Below are 15,341 nucleotides of genomic sequence, written 5' to 3'. Positions count from 1 at the left end.
AAATTTCTACTTATGATCATAATTATGTTGTTTGCATTTTGGTATTTGAAGGCAGATTTAGTTCTAAAACAGGCATTCCTTGAATAGGAATGATACTGGGATAACACTAAGATTTTGGGGAAATCTTTTAGATCTTTAGGAGATTATTAGAATTCGAGTGGGTCCATTTAGATCCAGTGATAATCATTAGTATCTGGGAAGATTCTAGACGAGATTATAAATAAGTGGGTTGTAAAGCAACATGCATCAATGAATCAATGAAATGAAACGAAATGGTTCTCTCGCCTTCCGTTTTGGTAGAAATCCCCCCTTATCTTGTTTTTGTAGGATCGCCTCCCTGAAGCAGCAGTTTATCGAAAAAAAGAAAGTATAACTATCACTATTTTTATTTTAGGTTTCTTAGATTACTACTACTCTCCTGGGGGAACTTTCACTGCTAAGTGAGGATCTCATGTGCTGTATTGGAAAGAAAAAGCTTTTTCATTTCTATAAGAGTAGCATTTCACGATTCTGGGAAATTTCTACTAAGATTTGAATCCCAATTATGGTAATTGGTAAATCATTTTTCTTGCATGGAACCAGACCCGGCCTTAATTTTTCTGAATAAAAGGCATCCTAGCCATCCAGTTTGCAGGTATTCAAATGCACCCTTGGAGGCTGTTTGGATCCAATGAAAGGTGGAACTTGGTTTATGAGTTTCCCTTTCCTAGGAAGTGACACCAGAAGTTTTAGCCAGGAAATGGTGGGATCACAGAAAGTGCTCCCTGTGGAATGTGGGAAATGGGTGAATGTGTCATTTCTTTTGGCATTCCTGGGAAAAGCACAACTGGGAAAGACATTCCACAGCAAACAAACCATAGTTCGAACATAGTTGGCAAAACGGCTTACAGGAAGAAAAAGGTACGGGGAATGTTTATCTTTAATTTGGTCTTGGTTGTTAAAAATACGGTTTAAAAAGAAGAAGCAAAACACTAATTATTTGGAGAATGAAAGATTTGGGTTTAATATGATTTGGACTCAAAACAACAGAGTGAAGTGGCTATACATTTGCATATATTTTATATAAATAAGGTTAAAATAGAACATTTTAGTTAAGATAATTAGAGTTCTATAAATATGAATAATAATGTATATAGATGGTCAAATGTTGTTCTTCACCTCTCTTAAATCCTTTCAAGTAATCTTCGTATAAATTAGTCCATCTCTACTAAAAAAAAATTCACCTTCTACTCAATTTTATCAATGGGTAGTGTTCAACAATCTTTATTTTCCCAAGTGCCCCAAAAGTTTGTTTGTTTGTTTTTTTTTTTTTTTTTTGAATAAAAAGGTATTTTATTGAAAAAATGTGTTTAATTCGGTTTGCCTAAAAAGAGTTTTTCCCACCTTTCAAAATATATGGAGATTTAAAATTTTGGTCAATTACATGTTTTTTTTTTTCTTTTTCTTTTTAATGCGGTGTTCTAAAACTTGCTGACTCAACTCAAAACTCAGCCAAGTCAACTCGGATCAGCAAGATTTTGAGCTGATTCTCTGTGAAACTCGGTATTTGGCCTGATTTCGCCCTGGATTCAGAGAAACTTGTCGAGTTGACTTGATTGCTCAGTCGACTTGGCATGACTCAGTACTTGGACTGACTCGGCATGAGCTTGGAGAGGCACACCGAGTCGACTTGATGTTTCAGTCAACTTCACACAACTGGTGTGACTCGAACTAAGTCACTCACCTAAGTTGCCAGATTTTATTTATTAAAAATAATTTAAGAAATTTATATTAACAATAATTGTATTGGGAGGGGGATTCAAACTCGGCAACAACCTTAAACTAACCAGTGAGATACTGGTAATGTTGTTACTTTGAGTTGCTCATAAATAAATAAATAAATAAATAAAAAGAAGAAGAAAAGAAAAGGTTGTTACTCCGAATTACATTTTATTTTACTGATAAGATCTAACTTCTTAAATATCAATTAACATTCTTAATATCTTCAATTTATAATAATTTATTATCAAGTCGAGTCGGGTTAAGTCTTCCAAGTCAAGCTGAATCAGGTTTTCAGGTTTTTGCACTGTTGAACAAATAGGTTTTTTTCTTTTTCTTTTTCCTCCCACATAGTTTTAGGCTGTCATTGTGGATGAAGTATACCAGTCCTTGGGGGAGGAATGCTTTCAGAGGTGGTCCTCGGCCTTTTGAATTCTGAGGCCGAGGATAGTGTGATCTCTCTTCATTTGAGTTAATCTGAATATATTTAGGTAGGGTTCTCTCTCATCTTACTTTCTCATATTGAATGAAAGCCACTAGGGTATAATCATTCCTTGTCCTTTTTCTCTTTTGGAGGATATTCTTTCATCCTCCACCTGAGGATGTGCACAGGATACTTAGTTTTCATCTTGAATCACGGGCCATTTCAGTGATCCAGACCGTTGTGTGGGGCCGTTACTTGGATGGACCGTCCCCCAAAAATCTCCGAGATGGGAAGATCTCGGCCACCTGTCTTGTTTCTCTTTTTAGTTCACGTGCACCACCCTGTTATCTCCTTTCCCGACCATCCATTTGAAGGACACAAATCGGAAGGCCAGTTTCTTCTATTGATGATGCATCCATCATGGGTCGACAGCCACTTAGGTATGTACTTATTTAATTATGAACATATCAATATTTCTATCCTAACCGTCTATGACAGGCTACAGGTCAACGGGTTGGATTGTCCCATTGAGGGAGTTTTTTGAGGGATGGTACATCCATCTTGGGAGTTAAAAAAACGAGTGCTCTAGATTAACAAATCAGGGGCCCCAGTCATCAGTATTGAAACCTATTATATTTTGGCCTTGGCTGAGGATCTAATATAGCTAGAATAGGTGGGCTTAAGATACAACTTGCTGCTTGGGACATGTGAAACAGCCCAATCATCCATCCGGGTTGTTCATCCATTCCAGGAAGACTCCTGTCAGGCAACAAGGCAAAATCCCACCAGCGGGACAATCCTGATCATCCAATCAACATAACGGAAAAGATGGATGGTGAAGATTGATAAGAGAACTATTTCAAATTCATAAACTTGAAACATCATTAGGTGGGTCACACCTACTTTGGATCAGAGCAGTGCTCGTTCATTATTTTTTTGGTATGCTCACCATATGAGTCAACCGGATTGATTTTTCTGCCGAAGTGCTCTTTTGTCATGGGGCCTAATAATCGGGGGCAGGCCGTGGTACAAAAGTCATGGCTAATGACCTGAACCTCTTGAATTCTGGCCATTGTCCTATGATCATCCATTTTTATTTTTTAACATTCCTATTTCAGATTATCAGTATCATATACTCAAAGTAGCTTCTTGGAGTCAATGGTATCTGTCCACTTAATCTTGGCTATACATTTTTCATGCATTGATCAAATGGTTGATACCACAGCATCGGTGTACTAGCATCATGGCTAGCCAATAGTTTTATGGAAGAAAGGGACATATCAGATTAAAGATTGGCTGTCCACATTCATTCAGAAGCTTCAAGGATATTACTAACCTACCAAGGCATCAAGGTTCCAAATATTAGATGGTAGTCTGGCATTCACAATGGGCATTTTTGGATGGTGAAAAAAAAAGAAGGTGAAAGGAAAAACATCACCACATAACCCAACAATGCCATTGTTGGAAATAGATTTACTTTGAGGCGTGTTTGGTTTTTATTTTTATTTTTTGTATGATGTAAGGTAAATGAATCCTCATTATTATTTTCAAGTGTTTATTTAAATAAGAATTATAGTAAAATGTATATAGGTAAAGAAAATTATAATCATTATATTTTTACATTATATTAGAAAATTATTATTTATCTAATGTTGTCCAAGTAAAACAAATAATGGTAGCAAATTCATCGCTACAGTCAAATGTAAGTAATGTTACTATAAAATTATAAGAGTAAATAATCATTCCTCATTTTCAGCCTTGTAATTTAAAAACAAAAAATGCTGTTACCATTTCACCAGTTTTTCCTCACAGTCGAATGTATTAAAAAGTATATAAACATGGTTAATCAACACTTTTAAAAGTGTACAATGGGGGTTAAGCAGGTTTCATAGGGTAAACATTAAAACCTATAATCTGAGGTGTTTCCTGCATTTGCAAACAGGAAAAAACAGCAAATCAGGGAAATACATATTATGGAATTGCATCAAAACTCACCCCAGGAAATTACATAGAAAATTACATCCAAACAATATTTTGGAACTTGCTTATTCCATAGAGAAATATTTTGATACTCTGGCACAGCATGCTGGTTGACCTCCATGCAGCTGGAAATTATTGAGAAATTGCATACCTGTCATGCAAATAATTGCAGTACCATTTTAGATGTGTCATCTACCGAAAATTACTCTTATTTGGTTATCTGGCTATTAGATTGCTGTTCATTTATTAGACAGTTAAAAATGAGTATACTAGGAATAGGTAGTTGGCAACCGTGGTGGAAAACCTCCATATTCAAACAGTGGTTTGAGTGGATATCACATACATATTCCCTGTGTGTTCTACCCAGAATACCAACCATCTGCTGATCAGTTGGGGCTATACATATACGTAGGATGCAGGCCATTCACCCAATATTTTAAAGCATTTGTTCCAAGGAAAAGTGGCCTGCACAAAGAGCTCACCTGATGAACCATTCAAAGAATGAACATGCATACCACATTATCTGATATGAGCCCAACACCGACGCATGTATCCAGTGTCTTAAGGGGTCATTTGGAAGCCTGTAAATAGGCTAAGTTTTAAATTACTTGTAAATCATTTACAGGCTAAGGGGTCCCTTCCAACGCCTTTTTTAACAGTAGATCATTTGCAGGCTGTAACATCATTTTACCCGTCTCATTTACAGGCAAAAAGTTTGGATTTCATTTACAGGCTCTCCATTGGAAAGATTGGCTCTGCATTTATAGAACTAGAACGATTTATAGGCTATCCAAATGCAGACAATCATTTACAACTTAAACCATTTACAGGCATCCAAACAACCCCTGAGTTAAATAGCTTACATCCTATCTCACATCATCTTCCACTGCATGAATGATTTGCATCTTCTCTTTGATTTTTTCCTATTTCATTTCAATGTTTGGAATATTAGCTCTCTTGACTTGTTATTCTCTGTCTGGTCAAATGAATGGTTTTTCTTCTTCTTCTTCTTCCAGTGCTAAGCAGGCGACATACATGGGCAATTTTCGGACCTCCTACGACTGTTTGAATATGGAGGTTTTCCACCAGATGCCAACTACCTATTCCTAGGAGATTGTGTCAACAGAGGGAAACAGAGCATAGAGTCAGATGAACATACACATTAAGAAGTTTATAGCTTTTTTGGGATGGCAGTCATGTATCAGACAAGCTGTTGTTTCCAAAAAACCTGAAAATTGCGATGCAAGTGGAAGATTTGGTTTGTTAACCTGAAAGAAAGAATGCAATAGTTATTTACTACTAGAGCTCATGAAGAAAGCAACCTAATAATGAAGAAACCAAATGAAATGTTGTGATCATTTCGCATGACATTAACATCTAAGAAAAATATTTCAAGCGATATACCTTGCTGCTGATCACCTTCTCTGCCTTACTGGCCTTTGTTGATTCCTCAGTGGAGTGAGGGTTATGAATGCAAATATTCTTTATACTGAACATCCAGAAAGAATCATAAGATGTTTTTTTTTTAGCCCAAACATGGGGCATCAATTAATAATTTGATAACAACGCAAAGGCATACTTTCCAACGTCACCAAAAATTCGTTGAATGCTCTCTGTTGAATAGGCGTCTGGAAGGTTCTCTACCAAAACAGTGTGCAACTAAGAGTTCACAAATTAGATACTAGAATAAAGTTTATGACTGTAACAGATTGCTGTGAAAATGATCAAGAAGCCATCATAGAAATACCTTTGCATCTTCGATGTCAATATCAGGCAATGCATGCAATCGCTTCACTTTCTTTCCATCGGAACTTACAACCTGCATGTGAAGGGACAATGGAAATAAGATGTGTGTTCGTGCATTGTGTGTGTGTGTGTGTGTGTGTGTGTGTGTGTGTGTGTGAGAGAGAGAGAGAGAGAGAGAGAGAGAGAGAGAGAGATAGAGCTACTGGATAATGGATTTGAAAAGGCTTAGAGGCTGCATGCTAAACTTACAAGTTGAGACGGGGTCCTAAGTGCAGCCTCAACCAATGAAATGTCTTGGACAAGCTTTTTCATTTTCCTAAAAGAAGCAATAACTGCCATAGGTACTGCAACAAGAAAAATGAAACCGATTTTAGCATGGCATGAAAATCACTTGTAAACAACTATTCAAGAAATTAAATTAAGCTCTAAAAATTACTTTGTTGGCATTATTTGACATCCTTCCAAGAACTTGATACATATAATCCCATATCAAGTATAGATTCTATAGAAATGCCAATAGAAATCAGCAATGAGAGATGCCCTATGTGAAATAAATGCTAGCACGTGCCTTTTAAGATCAGTAAGTGTTATGAAAATCAATACGACTTGTTGCTTGCTTCCAGATTCTAATTCCCTGGTTCAAGTTAAGCCCCAACCCTTTCTACCATAAAACATTGAAATAAAAATTTCATACTTCGTTGTGGCTGCACTAGTCTTTGGATAGACTCACTTTTGTTATCTTTTGGATTTTTTTTCTAAGTTTCTAAGAGCAAAAAATGTAATATTCTCAAGTGAGAGTGGCAACTTAGTTTCAAGATGGATTTGCTAATATTCAGATGATCCAATCATATGCCAAGTCAAGAAAATTTCAAAAAAATAACATTGAAATTGCTTTGTTAAGAATAACTATTTGGCCGAATCTGACATGGGTTCTTGTCTCTACCTAAAAAGAACCAGGGTGGTATATTAGGGGGGGAAAGACTACAAACAGAAAGCAGAAAACACTAGCTATAAATCTGAACAAGAGGTCTACAGTACAGATGAAGAATCAGAGAGCAGTTGGTTGCTTAGTCATTCAGACCTATCCTAGAAGCTCGGCATAACTACAGTGTAGCTTCACCAGGAGCAACATCTAGTAAAGGAAACTTGTCATAAGTACCTGCTATATTTCATCAGCTTCTTCATCTTCTTTCTTCCCTAGCTTAATTTTAGATCCTTCATTAAAAACTACTCAAGAAATGGGGATCCAAATCAATAACATTTAAAAAAAAAAAAAAAAACATTAAAAAGGGGGAGGGACTAGCTCAGATGAGTAAGGAGAACATCAAATCCTGCAACACAGTCAAGATGTTGAGACACCTACAGCAATGAGCTGGGTAACAGTCAACAGATGCCTTACTTCATGGTGTATCCATGATGGAACTGAGGTTGGGACTGTACCCAAGTAAGATTCTTACTTCATGGTGTATCCATGATGGAACCCATCAAATCAATGGTCTGGGTTGCTGTAAATCCTAAAATTAATCAGTTCGCTTTTAAAAAAAAAAAACATGCAAGAATATCTTTGCTACGTTGCACATATGCTACAAGTATACATGTAGAGTACCTTGGAATCATCACTACCAGATACAAGCATTGACGGTTCTGTTCATGAAAAATCAACAGTAATTGAGAAAAATAGATCCAACAGCTGTTTGAAAATTAAAATTACCATCCCAAGGTATGTAAATTGTAATAACTAAGCCAATCTCAAGAGGTAAATCTTCATTAGGGAATGATCACAGTAATTGAGCTTATGGTAATAATTACACTTTTCCAAAAAAAACCAAAAAAATCTCAAAAGTCTTCATTGGGGAATGATCACATGATTTTATTTTATTTTTTAAAGCAACGAGAATATATTAAAAAATGAAGGAGAGAAACAAGGGGGACTGCTGAGATAGCAGAAACAGAGCCAGAAAAGAAGAAACTAGAAGCCTAAAAAGAGAAAATTAAAATCTTTAAGACTAGGCACAACAGAAGCCCATTCGATAAGCAACTTTTTGGCTCTCAATCCCACAACTTGAACCGAAGCCTGCGCATTGTTGAAGCACCTGTCATTTCTTTCCATCCAAACCGCCCACCATATGGCCATGATTGCCATTTTCCAAACCTTAGATCTGATTTTACCCATCTTGAACCCATGCCAGTAAGCAAGAAAAGATGAAGCTGAAGCTGGCACGCAGCCACTAACACTAAATCTTGAAAAAAAATCCAGCCGAATCTGAGAGACGAACGGACAGTGCACAAGAAGGTGATCGACCGATTCATCACAGGCCATGCAACAAAGACAGATGTTGGCGAACTGCATTCCTCTCTTCATGAGGTTATCAATTGTTAAAATCCGATTCCTAGAGGCCAACCAAGCAAAACAGATATATTTTGGCGGGACGGGGTATTTCCAGATAAATGGAGTAACCGACGATGCAGGGGGAGAGGAGCGGAGAAGGGAAGAGTAAAGAGACTTCACCGAAAACTGGGAGGATTTATCTTTGGTCCATATGATTTTGTCCGGATCGGACAGGGAAGGGGAAACCCTGGATAAGCAATCAAGAAGATCAGCAAAATGAGTAACCTCCCAATCGTACAAATTCCCGCGGCAGCTGATGTCCCAGACTATGCCATTTTCATATTGAGAGAAAAAACTGTTAACCTTCCTAACTGCAAGACGATAAATAGATGGGAAGCTCTCTCTCAAACTCCTATCCCAAATCCAGTGGTCCTCCCAAAATCGAATTGCTGACTCGTCTCCCAAATGAAAAGCAATATTCCCCATAACCGGATTTTTGGATCGAAGGATTCCTTTCCAAATACGAGAAGCTCCATATGCGGAAGAATCCCTAGTCCACCAACCTCCCGAGGAGGGCCCATATTTCCCTTTGATGACGTTGTTCCATAAAGCTTCCGGTTTCGATCCAAGTCTCCAGGTCCACTTGCCCAGGAGGGCCTTGTTCATCACCTTCAGATTTTTTACGCTTGCGCCTCCTTTGAAATGCGTACAGACCTCTTGCCAGTCCAGGAGATGGAATTTGTTCTGATTTTCCTTACTACTCCACAGAAAATCTCTTCTCAGCTTGTCAATCCAACGCCGAATAGCCGAAGTGCAGATAAAGAGGGACATGAAATAAATGGAAATATTTGACAATGCAACTTTGATAAGCGTAAGCCTGCCCCTCATAGACAAGTACCTAAATTTTTATCTGGCCAATGATTTTTGGATTTTCTCCACCACCTTGTCCCACATGGAAAGAGGAGGGGAGCCAATGGCCAGCGGCAGACCCATGAAGAATGTCGGCAGAAGGGCTGTGGAACAGCTGAAAATAAGAACGAAGGAATTTAAGTCCTGCTCGGAAACATTGATCCCAAAGATTTTGGACTTAGCCATATTGATGCGCAGCCCCGACACTGCCTCAAAGCATCAAAGAGTCGTGTGAAGATTAACAATGGCTTCTTCATCGGCTTCACAAATGATCAACGTATCATCTACAAATTGAATATGAATATGAGAAATCGGCATGAAAACCCCTGGCATGGAGATGCCTTTGAACAGCCCAGCGCTCTGGCCCTTCAGCAGCATTTGGGATAGAGCTTCGGATATCAAGAGGAAAAGAAGGGGCGAGAGAGGATCTCCCTGGCGCAAGCCCCTCGAACTGGGGAAGAAACCCTTAGGGATGCCATTGAGAAGAACCGAAAAGTGAGGAGATTCAACGCAGGCCTTCATCCACATCCTCCATTTCTAACCAAAACCCATTCGGGAGAGCATGTATTGAAGGAACTTCCAGTCCAAATGGTCATTGGCCTTCTCTATGTCAAGCTTGCAAAATACTGATTTAGTACCGGAACTATGACAGGAGTGAAGAATTTCATTCGCAATAAGCACTGCATCCACAATCTATCTTCCCTTGATAAAGGCATTTTGATGATTGGAAATCAGCTTATCCATCACAGTAGCAAGCCTTATGGATAGGATTTTAGCTAAGATTTTATACACGCTGCCAATTAAACTAATAGGTCTGAATTCGGAGAAAGAATTTGCCCCTGGCACTTTAGGAATGAGAAAGATGGAAGATGCTCCAATACCCTTAGAAAGCTTTCCCCTGGCGTGGAACTCGCTTAGAAAATCAACAACGTGTGTCCCAGAATGAGTGGAAGAAACTCATAGGGAAACCATCAGGGCCAGGAGATTTATCCCCAGCCATCGCATCGATAGCTGCTTTAACCTCCTCACCCGAGAAAGGAGACTCCAGCCGATCAACTTCAGACGACGAAAGAGAATGGAAAAGGATCCCATCCAACCGAGGCCTAGTCCAGCCTTTAGAAGAAAGGAGAGATCTGAAACAGGACACAACAGCTTCCGAAATCTCATCTTTGTCATCAATCTGTCTACCGTCCACAGAGATGTTGTGGATAACCTTAGCCCGGGCTCGCAAATTGGCAAGGCTATGGAAATACTTAGCGTTCTTGTCACCCTCAGCTATCCACTTGGATCTCGATTTGACCTTCCAGGATAGTTCATCCTCCAAGGATCTGGAGGAAATGGATTGAATAATTTGAATGCATCTGGCTAAGACCTCCAGGGGAGGACTTGGCCATCTAATCCGAAATCGATCAGCTGCAACACTACAAATAAAGCCTCAGTGTCGTGGTCTCTCTTCCTAAGATAATCTTGATTCCAATCTTTTAATTTTTCCTTTAGCATACGAAGCTTGCACATGAGCCGGTGACCAGCAAAGCCGTCAGCCTGAAATAAGGCCCACCAATCAACAACTTTCTGTTTAAAACCCTCGATACTCAGCCAAGCGGGGTTGAATTTGAATGGTTTGGGGCCCCAATCATCAATTATGATTGAGAGGAGAATAGGGCAGTGATCAGAAGTCGATCTAGGAAGAGCAATCTGAGTCCCAGTCGGGAATTCCTCAATCCAGTCCGTAGATAGGAGGAATCTATCTAATCGCGACTAAATCAAGGATCTGCGGCCATTAGACCAGGTATATTTGGCACCTGAGAGAGGCAAGTCCACCAGTTCTTGGGCTTGAATCCAGTCGGAGAACGATTGCATGGCAAGAGTAGATCGCCTTCTTTGAGAGTGTTCCTCAGCGAAACGGATCACGTTGAAATCGCCTGCATAACAGCAAGGACCTGAATAAGACTGTCTGATGGCAATCAGCTCATCCCAGAAGTTGGATCTTAGAGAATCATCATTAGGACCATAAACAGAAATGAGAATGCATCGGAAGGATGAATACTTATCTTGAAGAACAACTGCTTTAGAGAATACTCCAGTCAACGAGTACTGAAGATCCCACCTGGAGGATTTCCACGCAATGAGGATACCTCTTGAAGATCCAGAAGCGTCCAATGTGACAAAATTTGCATCCTGAGCTCCCCATAACGTATCCAGAAGGTTGTTGGAGAAAACCGGAACTTTAGTTTCCTGTAAACAGATAACGTCCGGATCTTTTCTCGTAATAGACCGTTTGATGAGGCTCCGCTTCTGCTTGGAGCCAACTTCCCTAACGTTCCAAGAAAGAACAATCATTGGGGCACCGAGCTGCCCTGAGTACTCTTCCTCCCACATCTAGCCGAAGACGTGGAAGGTATGGCCAGCAAGGTGTCCCGTATCGGTATCGGTGGGCGTAACGGTGACCTCCAAAACCAAAAAAATATGAAAAAATATGGATTAAATCCGGAATATTCTAAGCATTCCAAATATGCATTCATTTATAAATTGGAACATGTTTATGGTGGTGTAACGGTCCACTCTTTAGTGAGAAGTTGTATCGGACTGTCTGATGAATTTATGAACTAGATAACCTGAATTTGACTACAAAATTCATATATTTAATTTTCTAACTTCTACTATCAATGATAGATACATTAGAATGAATGTAATATGAAAATATCTTACATTTAGGTGTTTGCAATTATTTTTGAGGGCCAAAATTCATGCGTAAATAGAAAAAAAATATAAAATGGCACCCCAAATATGTAAAATGCACAATAACATGTTCTACTATGATTAACACATCATATTGCATCATTAAAACAGCAAAAGAATCATTAAAAAATGATTTTTCGAATTTTCAAAAAAAGGGCCGAAATAAATGCGTAAATAGAAAAAAATATTAAAAAAATATAAAATGACACCCCAAATCTGTAAAATGCATATTAACATGTTCTACTATGATTAACACATCATGTGGCATCATTAAAACAGCAAAAGAATCATTAAAAAATGATTTTTCGAATTTTCAAAAAAAGGGCCAAAATAAATGCGTAAATAGAAAAAAATATAAAAAATATATAAAATGGAACCCCAAATCTGTAAAATGCACATTAACATGTTCTACTATGATTAACACATCATATGACATCATTAAAACAGCAAAAGAATCATTTAAAAATGGTTTTTCGAATTTTCAAAAAAAGGGCCAAAATAAATGCGTAAATAGAAAAAAATATTAAAAAAATATAAAATGGCACCCCAAATCTGTAAAATGCACATTAACATGTTCTACTATGATTAATACATCAAATGGCATGATTAAAACAGCAAAACAACCATTAAAAACTGATTTTTCGAATTTTAAAAAAAAGGGCCAAAATAAATGCGTAAATAGAAAAAATATTAAAAAAATATAAAATGGCACCCCAAATCTGTAAAATGCACATTAACATGTTCTACTATGATTAATACATCAAATGGCATGATTAAAACAGCAAAACAACCATTAAAAACTGATTTTTCGAATTTTAAAAAAAAGGGCCAAAATTCATGCGTAAATAGAAAAAAATATTAAAAATTTATTAAATGGCACCCCAAATCTGTAAAATGCACATTAACATGTTCTACTATGATTAACACATCATATGACATGATTAAAACAGCAAAATATATTAAAAAAAGTATAAATACCTATTTTTGACGAATTTCTAAAAAATGGCCCACCGAGCTTTGATTCAAAAAAATCTATAATATAATGTGCTTTTCTATCAAATACCTAGCTAAGGTTGGTCGAAATTAGTAGTAGAATGAGTTAGAAACAGTTTGGAAGCAAGAGGTTTCAAAAAAACAGCAAAAACAGAGCTAAAAAAAAAAAAAAAAAACAAGTTACCGTTTCGGGCCCGTTACGGGCCCGTAACGGCCCGTTACGCCCGTATCGGTCCCGTATCGGCCGATACGGGTACAAAAAATCGAATCGGCCGTTTCGGCCCCGAAACGGGTAACGGTTCATACCGTTACCGTTACGTATCGGCCGATACGGCCGATACGTAACCGATTTGGCATTCCATGATGGCCAGAGACAATTGAAGTCTGAGAAGCTCCTTGTTACTAGGGGAGCGAGAAACTTGTTTGACGGGGGTCTTAGGAGGAGGCAGGGGCTTACCCCTGTTCTCAATGTATTGGAAAAGGCCCGTGTAATCTTCTATCCTATTGCCGAAGGAGATACCAAGCGATCAACCCACGTTCCCCACTGTGTCTCTAATCCATTTTTTTTCTTCAATTTTCTTGTAAATTTCCTCTCTACTTTTGCCCTCCATACAGGCCATGGAATCGTCGCCCTGTTGTTGGATGGGAAATTCTGAGCACATCTGTAGCGGTTCTGCAGCAATGACATTCGTAGAGGTCTCCTCTTAGAACAGCGTAAGGGGACCAAGGTCCGCCCAGTCTTTGGATGCGGAGTTGAAAGGAGATGAAGGGATAGATGAAGTAGACTTGGACTCAGAAATCGGGTTTTCTGACATGTCGTCTCTGGAAATATCGTCGGTCAAAGCGGAGAGGGCAGGATTATGGGATGGTGGACCAGGAAAGACAGGTTGGGAGCGATCAGTGAATTGAAGTGTATCAGGTCTATCGGGTCTGATGTTCGGGTGCAAAGCAGAAAAAAGGTTGGGATTGATAGGGACAAGTTCGGATACCTTCAGCGAACCCCATTGTTAGGGGAGAGACGGAAATGGGATGTAAATGGACCCAATTCGAACGATCCGACTTCAATAAGAGATGTCAGTTTAGGAACTGACGTCCGCTCCTCCATCCGGATAGCCTTGCTACCGTTGGATGATCAATCAGGCGACACGCGTCGCGGGCCCGTAGCAAAGGTCTCTTCGAAATTAATGTTGCTCGATGGATGAAGAATGGAGAGGCCACGTGTCCTCACCGTAACTGCCTGAGGAGAGAGAGGGTCCACTACCCAAGGGGGAAGATCTGACTCCGGGACACATGTCGACTTGTCCATAGCTTGAGATATGTTCGCACCAGCGTCGGGGATTTTGTCTGACAGGCGAAACCCAGAAGCAGAGGAAAGGGAGCCGCGTGTCCTCTGAAAAAGCCAGTCGCTGTCTTCATGTACGGTTATTAAAAGTGGTCTAACAGCCCTATGTTTAGGTAGTCCACTGGAGTATGCGGCTGAAACTCCTTCCCACCTTCCTTCTTACATGTGCAACAATGGCTGCGTCACCATTTCCTTAGCCCACCATACATCTCCCCATCTGGGCTTCATGGATTGGGGGGAATCCTTCTGGACCGAAAGCATGATAATCCGGTTATCAATCTTCACCCTCAAGTGAGACGGGAGAGGATAACCTTTCTTTCTTCTAACCCTAGCCCTTATGACCCCAAGTTCCGTCCCGAGGTGGGTCTTAGGATCAATTTCGAGGAGAAAACCCAGGCGAAAAGCCGCTTTGATGAGGAAATCATCATACCAACATTCCATTGGGATATCCCATATGAGGATCCATATATTTTCTTTGCCAAAAATTGAGAATTCCTCCCACGGCATGATTTTTTTGATCGGGCCATCAGCATACAACCGGTCCGCCATTGGTAAGATGTCTGGGTTTAGGCCAGGACACACTCTTACCCACAAAGCATAGTGGCCCAGAGGCTTGAAATCGGAGGTGCAGAATTGGAATCTAGTGCATTCTTGAATCCAATCCTTCACACTCGAAATAGTCGCACCATCTTCTGTGATGATAACCACCGACTTAGCCAACTCTGCCGGTTCTTCTCAAAGATCTGTCGACAACGACCGTGAGATCCGATTGATCTTCAGCACAATCAGAGCATTTAGGACTGCACTGGTCCTTATTGGGCCCTTCCGGCCCCTTAGAGGGCAAGACAGTGCCCTTAGGACCATGGAGCAGGACATCTAGGGACGAATCTCCCTCAGAACGAGACGGAGGCCGGGAGGCCATGACTAATGCAGCCTGACGCTCCGTTGGAATAGACGCTGAGAGGGAGGAACGCTTCTGAGAGGTCTTGGCGGTTAGAGTTTCAGGGCCAAAACGTGCCCTTTGAACGAGCATTTTTTTTTGTCATCATAGCTGCCTCCATGTAGCATTGCCACCGCCCTTGCCAGCTCTACTTCACTACCCATGCGAACTAGAGCGAATC

At 39.7% G+C, this 15,341-nt stretch overlaps 1 protein-coding gene across 1 annotated transcript; it reads right to left on the bottom strand.

The window, feature by feature from the left end:
* Positions 1 to 5,277: 5,277 nt before the first annotated feature.
* Positions 5,278 to 6,313, bottom strand: LOC131241005 (la-related protein 6A-like). The gene is made up of 5 exons (XM_058239611.1): positions 6,158 to 6,313; positions 5,910 to 5,981; positions 5,742 to 5,821; positions 5,567 to 5,651; positions 5,278 to 5,430 (listed from the first exon to the last, which is right to left on the bottom strand). The coding sequence occupies exons 1-5, from the start codon at positions 6,245 to 6,247 to the stop codon at positions 5,308 to 5,310; spliced, it is 450 nt and encodes a 149-aa protein (XP_058095594.1). The 5' UTR covers positions 6,248 to 6,313; the 3' UTR covers positions 5,278 to 5,307.
* Positions 6,314 to 15,341: the final 9,028 nt, after the last annotated feature.

Source organism: Magnolia sinica, chromosome 3 (genome assembly GCF_029962835.1).
Source record: "Magnolia sinica isolate HGM2019 chromosome 3, MsV1, whole genome shotgun sequence".
NCBI lineage: Eukaryota > Viridiplantae > Streptophyta > Magnoliopsida > Magnoliales > Magnoliaceae > Magnolia > Magnolia sinica.
Note: the sequence above shows the minus strand (reverse complement) of the source record. Positions and strands in the feature narration are given on the sequence as shown.

Bases quoted from the DNA above. Each gene is read 5' to 3' on its own strand.
- LOC131241005 (XM_058239611.1), bottom strand. From the start codon at position 6,247: ATGGCAGTTATTGCTTCTTTTAGGAAAATGAAAAAGCTTGTCCAAGAC. The intron at 5,982-6,157 runs GTAAGTTTAGCA...CTTCACATGCAG, and splicing joins TTAGGACCCCGTCTCAACTT to GTTGTAAGTTCCGATGGAAA. The intron at 5,652-5,741 runs GTATGCCTTTGC...CTGGATGTTCAG, and splicing joins ATTTTTGGTGACGTTGGAAA to TATAAAGAATATTTGCATTC.